The 18,986-nt window shown below is 46.3% G+C and overlaps 1 protein-coding gene across 4 annotated transcripts in view; it reads left to right on the top strand.

Moving 5' to 3' along the window:
* Positions 1 to 18,986, top strand: part of DNMT3B (DNA methyltransferase 3 beta) — a 371,865-nt gene that overhangs the window by 167,726 nt on the left and 185,153 nt on the right. For all 4 annotated transcript variants that reach the window (XM_086948367.1, XM_086948364.1, XM_086948366.1 and 1 more), the window contains 2 exons: positions 1,648 to 1,692; positions 9,330 to 9,409. In XM_086948367.1, coding sequence (XP_086804493.1) covers positions 1,648 to 1,692; positions 9,330 to 9,409 — 125 coding nt within the window. The remainder of the gene's footprint in view (positions 1 to 1,647; positions 1,693 to 9,329; positions 9,410 to 18,986) is intronic.

Genomic DNA, 18,986 nt, shown 5'->3' with positions numbered 1-18,986 from the left:
GTCCCCAGCTGAGCATCGATCCATGGTTCTCATACCAATCACAAGACTGCATTGCAGCGTTGTGATTGGCTTAGCGGAGGGAACCCCAGGACTTCCTGGTTCTGGGACTGCCAGGAAGCAAAGCAACGATGTGAGACGACGGCAGTGAAAAGGTTAGTGTTTTTTTCAAACACCACCCGCCGCCTCCTCCATTTCCTTCTAGCCACCACTGGACTTAACAAACCAAAAGGTCAAGTCTACAGGCTATGTCAAGTTGTTCTAAGTGTAAAAGGAGATGGTTGTTGAACTGGTCACCTTATTTAATAATTAATAAAGCAGGCCTGTTGACTGTAACTTGAACATCAACATGACCATTCCATCAAACAATTTAGGTGGACCCATAGATTACATTGACATGAATAAACTTTAATTCTGTAGACACCAAGCATTTTCTGTGCCTGACCCAAACAAGGAAAATATTTACTAAACCACTACCTATTGCATTTGTCAGAGTTCACAATGAAAACCCCATTCATATTGTGTTTGTCATATTCTTCAACAATGTAAAGCTTCTTGCTATGGTGTTTATCATGGAGCTCACAATGTAAACCCTCTTTTTATTGCATCTGTTAGCGAGTCCAAAATGAAAAACTCCTCCTACTGTATTTGTCAGAGATGACAATGTAAAACCCTTACCTATTGCATTTGTCAGAGGGTTCACAATGTAAAGGCCCGGCCTGGTGTTTGTCAGAGAGTTCACAACTTAAATCCAATTTGTATATTTTTGGGCCACAGGTTCTATGTATAACCCTTTCCTATAGTATTTGTTGTGAGGTTCAACCCCTTCCTACTGCATTGGTCACAAGGTTAAACCATGCAAAGCCCCTACTACTGTATTTGCCCTTGGTCTACGGTAACAATTTCCTTATCAGTTATAAGCAATGGACTACTTCATAGACAGTTCAACATAACAGTTTTTCAGTTAAATGCTTGTAGAGAAGATGTACATGTACATGGAGCCGGCACCCATTTCTTAGAACTTCTACTTTCAGCTGTCTTTCTGGTTATTGCGATGTTTATTGCGAGTGTGCCATCAAGTCAGGCCTAAAAAACAATCATATTCCAAACAATAGGGTTTGTTAGCAGGTGTTACTTAAAACCCTGGCCTACTAAATTTATCTGTGGGAATCCATGTTACTTGGTTACAGGCTAACATGGTGCAATAGCAATTCCCCCATAAAGGCTTTCTGGTTTTAACATATGCTTTTGACAATAAATAATTCCGTGCTTTTGCCTTTTTCATACCTCTTCGCAATTAACAGATCAGACCCTTGACATTTGGCATAACTTGTCCCAATGAACGAACACTCAGACCTGCAGCCATGATCATTGATTTGTTACCATACCTCAACTAAGACTTATTATATTGAACATAATCTGTGTATTACGAAAATGCTTTTTTTAGCAGAAGCACACAAGTTCTGCTCAATCAATCCAGTAGGTTGGTAAAGATTAAACCACTCTCTCAGTCATACTTCCTAAAGCTTTTTTCTGTTGATCACAGATCTTGGGACAGCTGTGCTGTCCAACCAGACCTAAACAAAAAGTTTCATATGGGGTGGTATGGTAGTGTACATTACAAAGGCTGATTTGTCTTTCTGTTTCTAGAGCGTCTTATCAATGAAGTTCTGAACAAGAGCCGGAATCTGACAGGTGATGTATTTTTTTACTTCTAAGCTATGTTTGCTGCACTAAAAACACCACAGCTTGAAGTATTCAGTTGCAAGACATTTCCTACATGATAATGTGCAAATGTTTACAGACTCTATATCAATAATGCTTACATTGTCCAAGCTCTGATGCTTCCACACCTGCCATCTGATGTATACTGCTAACCACAGATTCCACAACTTATCAATCTCCGCAAGTGCCAGACTGAATCCAGAAATCGCAAAAGTAGTGCTCCTGTGCCCTGGTAGATGGCGCCATTCATCTCCGCGTTGGCACCGTTGTGATCCGAAAGTGGCAAACAGAGCCGCATATAAACACCACCCATGCGTCTGATGTCAAGTCACTTATTTCCGTGCTTTTATACATGTATCCGGAGCTCCGCTCCTACTTTCTTCACTCAAAAAAGTATTAATGTGCAAGGGTTGTCACTCCCTAAAATAGTAGGATTCAGACCTCAAAGTGACTGTTGCAAACAGATGTCTCTGACAGATGCCCATGAGATGTGCCTTATGTGCTTAGGTTCTTCACATGTCTCCAAGGCCTGTGATGACTGTGCTCAGAGGAACCCGAAGGCCACCTGAGAGCTTGAGGCCAAGCTCTATGTGGCGAAACACCAGAATACTCAGCACTAATCAAGCTAAGGGTTGAAGTATTGGGCGAGAACAATCTTGCTCCCGAAGTACTTGCTTTGGAAGATCTTCCTTGTGGTCAAAGTCTTCAGGTAGGCCGAAGAAGAAACATAAGACCAGGAGGGATTCTGCCCCTTTGTTATCCAGAGAAGGTGTCACCATTGCTCCAGGTCTCACTCCTGTTCCACGAGGAGTCAATTCCATCTCTGGTCCTCATGCACTCCGAGGTTCTGAGTCTATTGGCGATGTTGCAGCATGTCAAAGCCTTTTGAGAGGACATTCAGTGTATCTTTGGCTCGCTTACAGCTCCCTCTGAATCACCTTTGAACCCCACGGATCTGCAGGGATTCCCAGTCGTGTTCCCACGGACAGGTTTTCCCTCGCCACCATCTGTGTCCCTTGAACCCAATGCAGGTTCCATACTGGTGCTGGTTCTTCGAGCATCAACACCAGCACCGGAGTAAGACCTGCAACCCATCCCGGTGTTTGACTCCAAGTCGGTGTCATTTCAACATCGACGGAAGCCAGTTCCAGATCTCAATGTGCAACAGCCTCTACTGAATCCATCTGACTCAGACACTATTGCATTGTTGTGCATTTGCACACTGACATTACACCAAGTTTTTGGCTCAGCATCTGACCAAAGCCAGCTGTATAGAGACAACAATGGTGGGGGTGGGGAAGAGTTTGCCCATCCTATGATTATGACACCTGGCACATACACATAGACCTACAGGATGTCCTTCCCACTATGGAGATAAAAACACACTTAATGACAGAGGTTGTCCAGCCTGGCCAGCCACGGCCGAACCTTTCTTGTCATTTAATGAAACCTTCACTGACACACTGCTGGGCACATGGGCTAAATCATGATCAGGTCCCCAAGTACAGACGTACACCAGCAGAGTTAACCCCAACCCTTTTCCACCTACGCCACTCAAAATGAGTGTACACATTCGGAAATCAGATATTCTCTTCATCCAGCCTCACCTTGAGGTCGGTCAACGCAAGCTGTTTGCTAAGTCACTATACCCACACACTATTGGAAATGGTGGATGAGGCCTTATCTGCCGTCCCTGAAGACTAATGGGCTTCTTTAGCCCAAACCATCCAATATCGTTTGGATGTGGTCACATTTGTCATCTTCTTGGGCCTGGACACCACAGTCTGTCTAGGTCATCCAGACCATCTGGCAACTCCAGCCTGTATGGTGAGAAGAATTTGGCCCCTAAGCTTTTTAAGGAGAGTTGGGCCATGGAATGCTCCACGGACCTCCAGAGACAATCACGAAATCGCCTTAAAGATGTTGTCCTTTTTAGGGATATGCCAGGGGCGTGGTGTATCAGCAATGTCAGGCTTCACTGCCCATGCAGCACACATCCCAGTCCTTTCTAGGTCGGGCCATGTGACCAACAGACAACGACTTAGCAATCAGGGGCAGCACTCTTCTCAGTCTTCTGTCCCTCCGGCCACAACCTTCAAGGTCCTTTGGTGCACCCTTACCGGCGCACAGCCATCCAGTAGGAGGCTGGATCAGCTGTTAGGGGTCCTGCAGATTGTAAAAATGGGGTCACACCCTGCTATTCATTTTCGACCCACCACACCTTTCACCTGCTTTACACAACTTCTCAGAGGACCACATGTCTGTTTTATTCTAGAAAGTGCTGGATCTTTTGGCCAAAAGAGCCATAGACAGGGTACTGTCCTTGGATATAGGGACTGGGAGCTATTCCTGCTACTGAAGAATGATGGAGGCTCCTGTCCTATCCTAGATCTTTGCCCTCTCAATGTCTTTCTGGGCGAGGAGAAATTCAAAATGGTCACCTTGGCCCTTGTTCTCTTTGGTCTGGTTCTCGAAGAGTGGATTGTGGTGTTGGTCCTGCAGTATGCATAATTTCACATCCAAGTCCTCCTGGCCCACAGAGGCTACCTGTGGTTCACAGAGCACCATGTCAGTTTCAATTTATTGTGCTCCCTTTTGGACTACTAGTGCCCCTTGGGTGATGGCTGTGGTCCCTGCCCATCTTCAGAGGTCTGGGGTACCAGTCTTCCCCTACCTCAACGACTGGCTGTTGAAGGCAGGCTTGCCACAGTTAGCATGGACAACCTCCAAGTGACATCAAACCTTTTGACATCTTTGGGGATTTTCAATCAACCTGCCGAAATCACGCATGGCTCTTTCGCAGAGGTTCCCCTTTATCAGAGCCATCCCCGATGTGATGCTCTTTCAACATTTTCCTCCTTACCAGTGAGGCCAGGTCAATCGGGCTATGATTCCAATGTTTCAGCCTCTTTCCTGGGTCTTAGTGAGGATGACTCTGAAGCTTCTGGTGCTAATAGCCTCATGTATCTTGTTTGACACCACGCCAGGCTGCACATGTGAGCTTTGTAGTGAGACCTGAAGTCTCAGTGGGCCAATCCCTCTGTCAGATTCCACCCAGGTGTCATAGGGCACTGGAAGAGACCTGCAGTGGTGGCTGCTTGACCACAATTGAACCAGTGGCAGAACCCTGTCCCTGCCACATCCAGAGTTGACGGTGGTGATGGATGCGTCACTACAAGTTTATTGAAGTCATCTGGGAAAGGTGGAGATCAGAGGACTTGCGTTTCCAGACAGGTTTCATCTCCATATCAACTTGTTATGGTTGAGGGTGATTCACTTGACATTGAATGCCTTCCTGCTCTCCATCAAAAGATGGCTTGTGCAGGTTCTCCCGGACAACACCACCACCATGTGGTAGTGCATCACGCAGGCCGCAGTGGGACCCTGGGCCCTGTGACAAGCAGCTCTACTCCTCAGGAGCTGGCTGAATTGCCTGGATTTCCCTTTTGGTACACTACCTGGTAAGATCTTCAAACTCCAAGGCAGATGAACTCAGCCAGTGTCACTCAGCAGATCACAATAGACCCTTCCTCAGTCTCATCGCCACCACTGAGAATGTCAGTACTTTTGCACTTTAGAGTTACCAAGACGCCTTTATCTCAGAGACAAATTTTGCCCTAGAGTGGAGCACAAGACTCTTGTATGCCTCTCCTGCCCCAACTGTAATGACCGGGCCCAAGTCATTCTAGTGCCTGTGGATTGGGCCAGGAGAGTGTGATACTCAGAACTTCTCCACTTGCGCATCCTTCCTCCAATCAGGCTGTCACTTAAAGAAGGGCCTCCTGTTGCAGCAGCAGACACCGGGTCCTACACGTCCTAAACCCTCAGACTTCCGACCTTCTTTGCCCCGCCTCATCCCTCGAAAGAGGTGGAGAGATTCCATAATTTGCACCTTAAAAGAGCACTCTGTTTTTACATCAATTGTACCGAAGAAAATCAGCAGGACGATCACCTCTTAGTGTGATTTTCTGGGGTGCAGAAGGCCAAGCCTGTGAAGAAATGGACCATCTCTCAATAGATAGTTATCTGCTTTAAGATCTGCTATGCACTGGCTAAGAAGCAGCCTCCATAAGAACTAAAGGTTGCCACCACTCCGTTGGCATTCGGAGTGCCTGTCCTGCATTTCTAATAAGTATACAAAACAGTAATGGATGGAATGCTCGATTAAATCTCAGCCACTGGTAATCACTCTGGGCCACATCCCAATCCATCAGTATCTTGCACACTTTCCACCTCAGTTCGGACCCAGCTATATGCAAATCAGTCTAGACCCTGCCCCAGTTTGAACAGTCAAGCTGAACTGCTGAGCCAGGTCCTCCCTGAACTGGAACACAAGCAACCCAGGACCTGTTTCACCCTAGTTATGGGCTCATCAGCCAGGTACAGCTCTGTTCCAATGACAGGGTAACACAATAAGTATTCAAAACAGTGACAGATGGAATGCTTGAATTAATCTCAGCCTCTGGTAATCACTCGGGCTGCATCCCAATCCATTGTCATCTTCTACACCATGCCACTTCAGTTTGGACCCAGCGGTATGCAAATCAGCCTTGACCCTTCTCCAGTCAGCAACCCAGGACCGTTTTCACCCTAGGCATGCTCTCATCAGCCGGGTAGAGCTTGGTTACAGTTACACAGTGTGAAAGGTACCCACATCCGAGCATACCCGTCCCACTTAGGGGCAAAACCAGTCCTGGGGTTCCCTGTGTATGGGTTCAGGTAGGACCTAGCCTGGCAGTTTGGGATGGACTGTTCTCATAAGGATCAGAGTCATGGCTGATCTGCATATGGCTGGGTCCAAACTGAGTTGGCATGCTGGTCGAAAAATGATGGATTTGGATGCGGCCCTGGACGATTGCCAGTGCTGAGATTAATTCAAGCATTCCATCCATCACCATGTTGTTTTTGCCTTTGACGCCCTAGGTGTGCCGAGCATGCCCAGACATGGGTCCTGGGCTCACTGTGACACTGGAAACAAGCTATACCCTGCTGAAGAGCCCATAACAAGGGTAAAACTGGACCTGGGTTGCTTGTGTTCCGGTTCAGGGAGGACCTGGTCTGGCAGTTTGGGCTGGACTGTTCCCATCCGGAGCAACGTCAAGACTGATTTGCATATAGCTGGGTCCAAACGGAGGTGGCATGGTAAGCAAAAAATGATAGATTGGGATGCGACCCGAGCAATTGCCGGTGGCTGAGATAAATTCAAGCATTGCATCCATCATCTTGTTATTTTCGCATTTATCCTATATATCTGCCATGCAGCAACATGGGCACCCGTGCACACATTCACAAAGCACAACTGCCTTCACAGTCAGTACGTCGAGATGGGCATTTTGCCTACTTAGTAATGCAGAACATTTTAGTCTGAGCCATTCCACAAACCCTCCATCTTGGGAGGTTCTGCTTTGGTTTCTATCCACAAAGTAAGGAATCTGAAGCTACAAGTATCCATCAGAAGGGCGAGTTACCTTCCACAAAGCTCTTTCTAGTGGATTCTCTTATATAACCACAGATTTCTCACTGCCTTCCCGCCTCCCATTTCTATGATATAACCTTTTTCATCTAAAAAGATCTTAATCTAGGAATATACACAGTGGTTTGTTCAATTTGCTGACAATGGGGAAGTGTTTATTAAAGAAACTGACGTTAGTGTGCATTGGTGGCACTTTTATGCATCTCCTTTTCACTGTGGAGGAATGGCGTTGATGCGGATTCACACGGCTCCACCTACTGGTGTGCCACAGCATTGTTTTTGAGTTTTCTAGATCCAGTCTGGCACCTGGCTCTGCAGTTGGATAGAATATCCACCAGAAAGAGCATTACCAAAGGTAAGTAATTGTCCTTCCTTCGATGAAGATACCCCGACTTAAACTTACATATGCAATATCTGATCATCCAGCAGAAACTCTCTCGCTGTTACAATACGCCATGTTCCCTGGAAGAGGTAGCAAACCTGCCTCTGTAGCTCACTGTTTCTGAAATACTCTTTTTTTCCACTTCCACAAGTAAAAAAACAGTCTTTTTTTAAAGCCCACTTCATTCTTTGGTTTGTTGTTGTGTCATTCGCATTTTTCCTCAGTCCACTTCAGCCATTGGTTACTCACTCCTAGCATTCTGATCTTTCGTAAGGAGCACTGCTGCACACAAAGTAGTTCCCTTCAGTACCAGGGACTAATAGGGCAATGGGTGCTTTTAGAGATCAAAAGTAGTTTTGCTTTTGCCACAACAATGTATTTTTTATAAAAAGCAATGGCAAAACAATCTTTGACACAACCTGACCAATTATTTTGCCAGTGCTTGTTTTTCTTACTACTAAGAAATGGTCTTATTCTAAACTCCTATACTGCTGTCCTAGAGACTCCTCGCCACCTTCTCCCCTCCTTCCTTGTCAGGGTTACAAAATGTTTTTGGTGCAAGGTCACAATGCCATTCCATCCCCAGAAAACACTAAAAGTGATGTTTCTGTACTATTCCAGTATATACACGTAATTTTAATTTTGGAGCATAGGCCCCCTGATATTTTGTTTAGGTGTCACCTACTAGGCAGCGAAAGATGTCTTATTGCAAAAGACCTTTAGTGAACGTAAGAGGTTTACAGCCACCATTTGCTGCCAATTGGTTGATTTTATTGTCACTCTCTTTTGCTAGCTTCTTATTCAATGGCATGGCTTTCTTTTCTTCTGGAGCATAACTTCTTCACAATCTTTTTATTTGGCAAACATGTATGCTTCCATTGCTCACAATTTAGTGAACTCCTTTTTTTATTTTACATTTAGCGCTTTGTGTGAGTGCATGTCATTTCTAGCTCTCTACCTTGTCTGCTACCTCCCCCTCACGTACCCAACCCTCCTTGATTGTCTGTAAAAGCACTGCAACAGGGATATTTTTGATGGGGTATGATTTGAGAATAATTTTCAATGTTTGTTTTTGTTTTATTTCCTACTTTCTGCTTATTGCATGACAGCATAAGCTTTGGCGCATAAAGGATTTGGGTAAAGGGCCAAGTGCTGCACTCAGCAGGCATCTGAGACAGAAGGTGTGCTTAGCATGTCACTTCTCCTGAAAGCCTATAAATGTGCTCCCTCATTTACTGCATAGGACCACATGGCTGAATCATGTAAATTAGCCCTTGACAAGCATTTCCCTTAACTTTATGACACTCCTTAATTGTTTTTAAATTCTGTCCAGTTTACAAAACGAAAAGTATTTGAAAAATAAACCATGGCATTCAAAACAATTCAAAACCTTGAATTCAAATGTACGGTTTTGAGATAGCACAAGATATGTTTGCTTTTCCTCCAGTATTATGAAATGTTTTTGTTTTACTGTTATTAACAATAATTTACAGACAAACATTGGCAAAGCCAAAGCTCAGCACTTGCATTATAAAGGGGATACATATTGACAAGGCTAATACTAGTTCTCCTAGAGCTTAAATTCTTTTCAGTGCAAGGACATGTGAAATGCCTTCTGGATATGGTCTGATACAGAGAGGCTTGAAAATCGTCTGATGGCCTGCTCTTTGAACCAAAATGCTCCTGCTTTTACCCACTGATATTGGTGGCAACAGCTTTGTTATAACCATTGTCCATTCTGTTTCTTGACAGACTTTTGTTTGGCCTGTGGGAGCACAAATCCTGCAACGTTTCATCCGCTGTTTGAAGGAAGTCTTTGCCAGACCTGCAAAGTAAGTGCGACATAGCAGATAACCATCATATTCAAGGTATTTTGATTTTGTTGCTCTAGGGTAATGTTAGTTAGTATAGTATAGTGAGTAACAGTGATTACAAGGAGGTGCAGAGACTGGCAGTAGATTAAGCATGTGAATAAAGAAAAAGGAATTACCCCACTTGCCAAGAGACAGGGTACCACAGGTAGGAAAAAGGAAACTCCCTTGGGACTACTACGAATCTATCTTCAGCTATGTATATTTATATATATTCCGCACACATTCAAACATTCATGGAATACACATAAACCACCACTATATGAACCCAACAAACAACTATAATGCACATAAGGATAAGGAACTCAAATCAATACAATAAAACATTTATTTATTTTAACATATTTTTCCAATTAAAACATTAGTATAAAAATATAGCAAATGTGCAAAACATAAAAATTATAATCAACAATAAAAAGCCATGAGAGACAAAGGAAGTATAAGAAAATCAAAACATCAAAGTAGGGCTACTCCAAAGGGAATCACTCAATACAAATTAATCAGTCCATCAATTCATAATGCTATTGGACATGAAGAGGTTCCTTGGCTATAACCATATACACAACAGAAGCGTCAACGCGTTTCTGTGGTGATGAATTATTAAGACACCACTTTCATCAGGACATAAACAATATTTGTCTCTCCTATAGGTGACATGTAATTCATGAAACCTTGTCGTTAAAGTGATGGCAGTAGTTGCAGCTCATATTCGGAGGTCAGTGGTACCAGTCTTCCCCACCCTCGCCGACTGTCTATTGAAGGCGGGCTTGACCCAGGCAGTCGTCACCCACCTCCAGACTATGGTGAACCTCCTCACATTGATAGGGTTCACTGTCAACATTTCAAACTGACTCCTTCACAGAGGCTCCTCTTCATCGGAGCCGTTCTGGACATGGTGTGATTTCTTTCACTCCTATCCTCCTGAACTAAGTGTCCAGGATATTTGGGCTACAATTCCAATGTCTCAACGTCTGTCCTGGATCTAAGTGGGGATGACCCTGAGGCTTCTGGGGCTGATATCCTCCTGCATCTTGCTGGTCAAGCACACCAGGTGGCATATGCAGGCTCTGCAGTGATATCTGAAGTCCCAGTGGCAACAGCACCAGGTGGACTTCTTCAAGCAAGTCTAGATTTCTCTTCCGCAAATGGGGACATTTTAGCTAGATCTGGTTGCCAGTGACGAGAAAGTGTCAGCATTTAGAGTTGGAGTTTTCAAAGCGACTCTCGCTCGCAGACACATTCTGATTAGAGTCACTTTGGACTCCTGTACAACTTTTCACCAATACCACTCCCCCCATGAGTTTTGAAGAAAATGAGGAACAATTGGACCCTAGTCATCCTAATGACTTCGAATTGGACACAGAATATGGTATATCGAACTTCTGGGCTTGCGCCTCTGTCCTTTGATCAGACTGCCCCTTAGTCCCTCATTAAACTCTGCATCTACTTAAGATGGCCGCCTGGCAGGAGCTCCCGTGAAGAGCTCCTGGTGCTGGGGATTCCCTTGGGCTTTATCCCTGCTTAGCACATACCAGCTCGCCGGATCTTGTAGCAGAAAAGTAACTGGAGCATGTAACTGGATTGGGAAGTAACTGGATTGCCCTGAAACTGCGTGAACGGGCTGGGATTCAAGCCCTCGCCCCAACAACGGACAACACCCACTGAGACAGAGTCTGACCTGAAGGAGGCAAGACCTGCTGAGCCGGCACTCGGACTGCGGAGCTATCGCAACCGGCCACCAGACCCGTGCCTTCAGAAACACCACATCGCGGCGCAGCTGAAGCCCCGGGGAACCGCTGAGTCGGCTCGGCGGAGGGTCCCGAGCCAGCACCGCCACAGCAGAGGAATCCAGAAACACCACACTCTCCGCGCGGAATAGCGGAAACAACAGACCAGCCCAGCTGCACCGGGACCAAGATGGACCGAGCACCGGACCCATCCCCCCCCCCCCTCTCTAAATTGGCAGATGCTGGCCGCTACAGGGGTACAACGGACAACACGCGCAGCAGGGGAGCACCGCGGGACGAACACCGGACCCCGCCTCCACTCACGAGCTGAAACAACGGACCCCCCTCCACCCAGAAGCCGCCGATTGCAACGGACCCCCCCCCCCAGAAGCCGCCATAGCCGCCGAAACAACGGACCTCCCCCCCACCCAGAAGTCACCGATTGCACACCGGGATGAGGACAGCACCCCCCCTCCCCGCAGTAAAGGAACTCTCCCACCCGCCCCGCAGTAAAGGAACACCAACGGACTGGAGGGCTGAGAGGAGCAGCGGACGCCGGCATGGAAATAGTTTGCAGTCACTGGTGGAGCACATGAGCGCGCAGCGGACACAGTCCTTAACTACAAGAGAAGGTATTTATGTACATTTTCTTTGGTTCTGAACTTTGTTGTACTTGTACAAAATGGCGGGGGTCGGAAAAACAAGAACCTAAGGCCATAAATCACCTACTGTGCCCACGAGAGTCCATCGGGATGAGTCTCCCCCACAGAGGGAGAAACGAAACTGATCTCACTGCTCACAAGCATGGAAATAAAAAGAGGACTAAATGTCTGATCTCACTGCTCACAAAGCATGGAAATAAATAGTGGACTAATGTCTCTTCTCCCCATATGTGGTGGCCATTTTGACACAGTCTCCCCCCTCGGATCACCATCGTGGCTAATCATTCTTTTGCACCTTATGTACTAAGATCTGGTCTCCTCAGGCTATCTCTAATCGTATTTGACACTGTCTCCGTAACTTCCTTTCCTTCACCTGTGTCACAATGAACGCTACCTCACACCTAGCTTGGAACTGGGCTTGCTTCAAACGGAACCTGGAACCTCTCCACCCTGCTCACAAGCAATAACAACAAATAAAGGACTAGCGTCTCCAGTCCCCCTACATGGCGGCCATTTAAGACTGACCTCTCTCTCTACTCAGCGGCCATCACGGACTAGTCATTGCCTTTTACTGCAGGCTCTAATTTTATTTTAATTATTTTATCTTATTGTCTTATTACTGGATTACTACACTGTATGCATTGCTTTCACACTGCCATCGTATATTCTAGTGTTATATTGTTATTGCTGCAATATATATGCACATTTATGGGACTTAGTAACTCATTAGTAGTTTAGCCCTATTCTAGCCTGTATTTTATTGTATTTTTATTGTAGTGCTATACTGTTATTACTGCAATATGTATGCACATTTATGGGATTTAGTAACTCATTAGTAGTTTAGCTCTATTCTAGCCTGTATTTTATATGCGGCAAGCTGCACATATCTCACCTTTATCCCCATCATTCGCTGTCCGCTTCCGCATTTATTTATTTTCTTATTGGGTTTTCATTGTAAGCTACGTCACGATATTGCACTGATTATTACTACCTCATCCAACTCTCTCTGTCAGGCAAACTGCGCCCAGCCACTTTCTAAGCCTAGACTGCATTGCTGCTACCTTGTACATTCTGATATGTAACTTAGCCTCCACCTAATAGGCCTTACCTCGCATAGCTGGTCACACGGTGTAAGCTGACTGCTACCTTGTATATAGGATACATCTGATAAGATGCTCCCACGCACTGGCTGTTCGGGGATCACACTGACTTCCACCCCCTATATCTGTGCTCACTCACTAGTGTCCTCCTTGGCCCTGTAACTAGCGGCTGACAGCGTGTACTATCGCCCTAGTTCAGACACCTAACACCACAGCCTCTCTAAAATGGAGCTCAACGGCAAGCACACTTTTAGAATTAACTACCCCTCCACCCCTCTCTCCAAAAGTGCCACTAAACGTTTCAAACACAACTTCTTGAGGGCGCACCCGGAAACACCCTTTGCTGACACCTACTTCTCATCGGGCAATGGAGCCCTGAATACTGATTTCATCTTCCACACCTCACGCAGAGCCCAATGGAGAAAAACTTTCCTATCTCTACTCACAGTCTCCATCACCAAGAAAACAACCCATGGCTCAACTCTCACCATCACACCTTCCCACCTCTTCCCTGGCAGGTCTACCATTACAATCTATAATACCGGGATTGTCCTGATCCAAGCCACGGACAAGAACCTGGAACTACTAGACAACCTGTTCCCCAAGTTCAAAGAGCACCTCTCCAAACTGCGGACCCGAACCCAGAAGTCCGCCAGCACTATCCCCCCTGACCTCGTAGCCACCACCTACTACACCTCTACCACCAGTACCCCAGTAAATGGCCCACCTGCTGTTAACGCACGCCACTCCCCAAGGACAGTCACGAATATCCCCACCGCACATACTAGTAGCCCCTCCAACATGACACTTCTTATCCCCACACACACCCCCTCCATCCCTCTCCCCTCGGACAGATCATCCCCCACCCACAACACTCCACCATTTGAACAAGCCACCGCCCAAAGTTTATCCACCCCCTCCCATCTCCCCCTCGACAGACACCTCTCCCTCCCCATCTCTCTCTCCACTCCCACCCACGTGTCTCTCACACCCGACACAACAACTCCCACCCACAACACGCCTACATCTGCACACACCATCACTCGGAGTTTATCCACCCAACCACCCCATCCCCCCCATGGCAGACACCTCTCCCTTCCCCGCTCCCTCCCCACTCCCACTCATAACGTCATCCCCCTCCCAACACAAGATACAGAACATACCTCCTCACTTACCCTATCACCCCCCTCTCTCCCACCTCCTATTCTTAGCCCTCACTACCCTCCTGTCTCCCCCACTGTCTTCAACCTTCACTCACTCTTCTACTCACCTGTACCGTCTCCCACTGAAGTCACTATCTATGCTTCCCACCCTCCGCCTGCCTCACCTTCACCACTCACACCCCTCGCCCACAAACACGTCCACACCTTGAATACCATCCCACCCATTAGCACCGCGGAACACCTCATCAACCCTCCTGACTTGACATTATCCACACTCCAACAAGTCAAGGAGGAAATTTTACAAATCAAAAAAGACATCCACGCAATCAAAGACCTTCTCTCCTCACAGCCCAGTCTACCTCCCACCATCCCATTACCCTACAAACGACGCACCCTTCCTACATACACTCGCCCCCGACGACACCAGCAATGGTCCACTATCCCCGTTCGCAATAACTCCCACCGCCCCCGTCGTGTTCTCAGCCCCTTGTCGGACCTCGACCTTTGCTCTCTCCTACGCTCTTATGGCCCAGGTCCGGTAAAAGGTTTTTCCAATTCGCACATCCCCATACCCACAATTCCCACAAACGCTCTGAGGCTCCCAACACTCAACAACAGAGGCTCCGTCCCTAACAACCTCAGGAAAGTTCCCCTCACACTAGAAAGCTCGACCACCCTTCTCTCTCCCAAACTCAAATGCATCCTACTAAACTGCAGATCGGCCCAGAGACATTCCTCCGACATCGCGGATCTTGTCTCAAATAGGGAGCTAGACCTAGCCTTTCTAACGGAAACGTGGCTCACTGAAGCCTCTACCCCGATTATGGACATACTAGTCCCCCCCAATTATCACATCATTAGGCTGGACAGGTCTCCTGGCAAGACGGGCGGGGGAATTGCATGCATTGTTAAGAGCAACCTCTCCGTTACTCAAGTCACCTCACCCTCCCTCTCCTCCTGTGAACTCCTCTGCCTAGACATCATCAGTGAGGGCAAACAAGTATGTACTCTACATCTCATTTATCACCCGCCTGGTGACAATCTCATATTCACCCAACAAGTCATGGACCTGATCACTTCCAACGCCGGTCGGCAGACCACTCAAGTCTACCTGGGTGACTTCAATCTCCACTGGAACGATCAGAAAGACACTTCAGTGAATAGTCTAAAAACTTTCCTCAATGCGCTTGACCTCACCCAATTATGCGATAAACCAACACACGACAAAGGCGCGATACTCGATCTCATCATTGCCAAAGAGAACGCTATTCAACTGGAAGCGATTCTACCCTGCGATTGGTCAGATCACCACATTATCACCTTCTTTATCAACGAAAAAGTTAAACCTAACCCTACTCAACCAATCAAATCCAAAACATGGAAAAGGGATTTGAAGAATCTTAACCCCTCCACCCTACCTCCCCACATCGGCAACCTCCTCCTTCCCCCTTCAGGTGCCTCAGATGTTCAATCACTGACAGACCACTACCTTGACTCTATGAATACAATAGTCAATGAAGTCGCCCCTCTGCAACTGAAGAGAGTCTCCACCAAAATTTCTAACCCCTGGTATGATGACAGTCTCAATGACGAAAGGCGTAATATGCGAATGGCAGAGCGCACCTGGAGATCGGACCCTTCAGCACTGCATCTCAAAAAGCTCAAGAACAAGAGAAATGCCTACTTTAGGAAAATAAAGCTCACAAAGTCGGACTTCTTCAGCCGCCAGTTGGACCAAGCGAAGAATAGGCCAAGAAAACTGTTCGAGCTAATCAAGACCCAAACAAAGGCACAACCCACACAATCAAATAGCACAACAAATGACACTCCACACTGTGAAGCCTTCTCTGCTTTCTTTAAACATAAGACTGACAACATAAGAAATGACCTCATCATGGATGTAAATCGATACTCCAACTACACCAGAATGGCTGACACTCAACCTAAAAACAAGGCATCCTGGCAGTACTTCGACACCTACTCGGAAGAAGCTATACACAAACTGCTCTGCACTTTGAAGCCCTCTAATCACCTCACAGACCCTCTACCTGCTAATGCTGTAAAAGACTTTATCCCCTTGCTCCTCCCTCTCTGGACCAAGATCATTAACAGCTCTTTGCAACAAGGACACATTCCAGACTCCCTTAAGGTGGGGCAAGTCACGCCTATACTCAAGAAACCTACAGCTGATCCGTCTGACCTAAACAATTATCGGCCCATCACCAATATCCCCACCCTGGCCAAACTGTTGGAGAAATGTGTCCAACTCCAACTAACAAAACACATTGATCAATTTGACCTCCTCAACCCTCATCAATCAGGTTTCAGAGCGAAACATAGCACGGAAACAGCTATGACACACATAATTGATGACGCCCTCCAAATTCTGGATCGTAATGAGTCCTGCCTCCTCATCCTTCTTGATCTCTCGTCAGCATTTGACACGGTCAAACATGAGAACTTGTTGGAGCTGCTAAGTACTAGGATGGGGCTATCGGGAACTGTTCTCAAATGGTTTTCGTCTTTCCTTCACAACCGGTCTCAGAGGTTCAAGATCGACAATGTACTATCTACACCTGTGCCTGCAGATCTAGGGGTTCCACAAGGATCCACCCTCTCTCCTACACTGTTCAACCTCGTTATGGAACCCCTCGCCACCTTGCTTCAAGCATCCAATGTTCAATTCCATATGTACGCTGATGACACACAACTCTACCTAAAGTTACAGTCCCCGGAAGATATCAAACAGCTGAATTCCACGCTTATTAACACCCAATCCTGGCTGGCCGATAATCACCTCAAACTGAATGCTCTAAAAACTGAGTTCCTACTCATCTCACCTCCGGCGAAAATCTCCACCACCCAAACCTGGCTCAACAACCTAACAGCACTCAATGTCCAACCTACCATCGTGGACTCGGCGAAATCCCTAGGCATCACACTCGACGCCAAGCTCGACATGCAGCAGCACGTCAGCAAAGCCACAAAAGCAGCTAATTTCCAAATTAACACGCTGAGGAAAATTAAACCCTTCCTCCCGGCCAAAGACTTCCAAACTGCTGTACAAGCTCTAGTCATCCCTCGAATAGACTACGGAATTGCGACCCTCAGCGGTCTCCCACTATCCACAACAGCACCCTTAAGAGCCTCCCTGAACGCTGCCGCGAGACTCATTACTGGCTCTAGAAAGCACTCGCACATATCCCCTGACCTAAAGTCTCTAAAATGGCTGCCTTTTGAAGCCAGAATACAGCTAAAAATTGCAACTATGACACACGCGGCCGTGCACCACAAGGCACCCAACTACCTCGCTCAAAAGCTGTCTATATCAGGAGGTTCGAGATCCAATAGGAGTACTAAAAATCTACTCCTGAAACCTCGTAGATTTCGGAAAGCGAAAACTTACAAACGCTCCTTCTCTGGAATGGCACCCAGGATCTGGAATGCGCTCCCTCCTGAAACAAGGCTAATCACCTCCACTGCACTCTTCAAGAAAGAGGTGAAAACAATGCTTCTGGCCAAGATCTCCTGATCGCTACAGATGTTGGGTCAGAGACTCTGCATTGCTTGTACCGCTGCTCTGCCTATCCCCTGGCACTATACTTGACTTGTTGGGGGCACTATTACGCTACTCTCTTACTACCGACCAAGATATGATACACGTTGGTTTACTGATCCACCTGTACGCCATTGTAGTCGGATCAATGACCTGTGCTGCTCTATACTACTCCCTTACCTTATCATATATGGATTGGTTTTATGTTTGTTTTTATCATCCATGTTATTACCATGTTACTTACCATGTTATTACCATGTTATTACCATGTTACCATGTTATTTACCTGATCATATATGGATTGGTTTTATGTTTGTTTTTATCATCCATGTTATTACCATGTCACTGACTATTATACTGTTCCCATTATCTCTGTTTACTCCTATTGCCCCTCCCTGTCTTTGTGAAGCGCTCTGATATCTGTAAGGATCCTGTTCGCGCTATATAAAACTTTGAATAAATAAATAAATACACCTGCAATTAGGATAAGATTTCAGCTACGTACTCTCAAAAAAACCTTTCTAATCACCATAACATTGGCGAGTTGGGATAACGAATTACAGGCCCTGTCTGTCAAGCCGCCTAAACCATTTTCTACCCAGACAAACTGTTTTTGCGAACTATAGCCTTCTTCCTTCCGCAGGTTGTGGCTCCTTTTCAAATCAGTCAGACCATCATGCTTCTGGCATTCGGTGATCCACCTCATCTCTCTAAGGAGGAGGAGAGACTCGACTGGCTGGATCAGACAAGCATTCCCAGCTTCTATATTGATTTTACCAGAGAGCACCGGGTGGACAATCAGGTTGTTCCTTAATGTAATCCAATTTCTTACATGAGGCTACAAGAGTATGTTTTTAGCACTATATAAATATTCACATGATGGCTCAGCATCAGAATGGGAATGTTATACATAAGAAACTAGAAACATAATGGAAGAGTCAGTGGTTTAGGACTTGGAAAAAACAAAGAGTTTTGAGATTGCAGAAAACGTTGTGGCATACTGTAAGAGTTGGGCCACAACCCTCGCACCGAAAGAAGGCTAGAGAGAGTCTGCATGGAAAGTCCAGTGAGCCCCGATAGAGTAAGCATAGATCACAAACAAAGAAATAATGAAGCCTGAATGCATGAAGAAGAAAGAACAAAAGGAGGAAGCCAGAATGTTGAGCCGAGTGAACCCAAATGGGAAGAATGGTAAATGGAGTACCGGAATGCTCTAAAGTAGAGAGGGCCGAGAGAAAGAGAATGGTGAGGGAGCTTGAAGGCTCAACCTACATTGATCTTGCGTGGAGAAAGTTGGGGGGGGGGGAGATGGGGGGCAGCCAAAAAGTGT

The sequence above is a fragment of the Lissotriton vulgaris genome, unplaced genomic scaffold, assembly GCF_964263255.1.
Source record: "Lissotriton vulgaris unplaced genomic scaffold, aLisVul1.2 SCAFFOLD_956, whole genome shotgun sequence".
Lineage (NCBI taxonomy): Eukaryota > Metazoa > Chordata > Amphibia > Caudata > Salamandridae > Lissotriton > Lissotriton vulgaris.
This window is presented reverse-complemented; position numbering and strand designations above follow the sequence as displayed.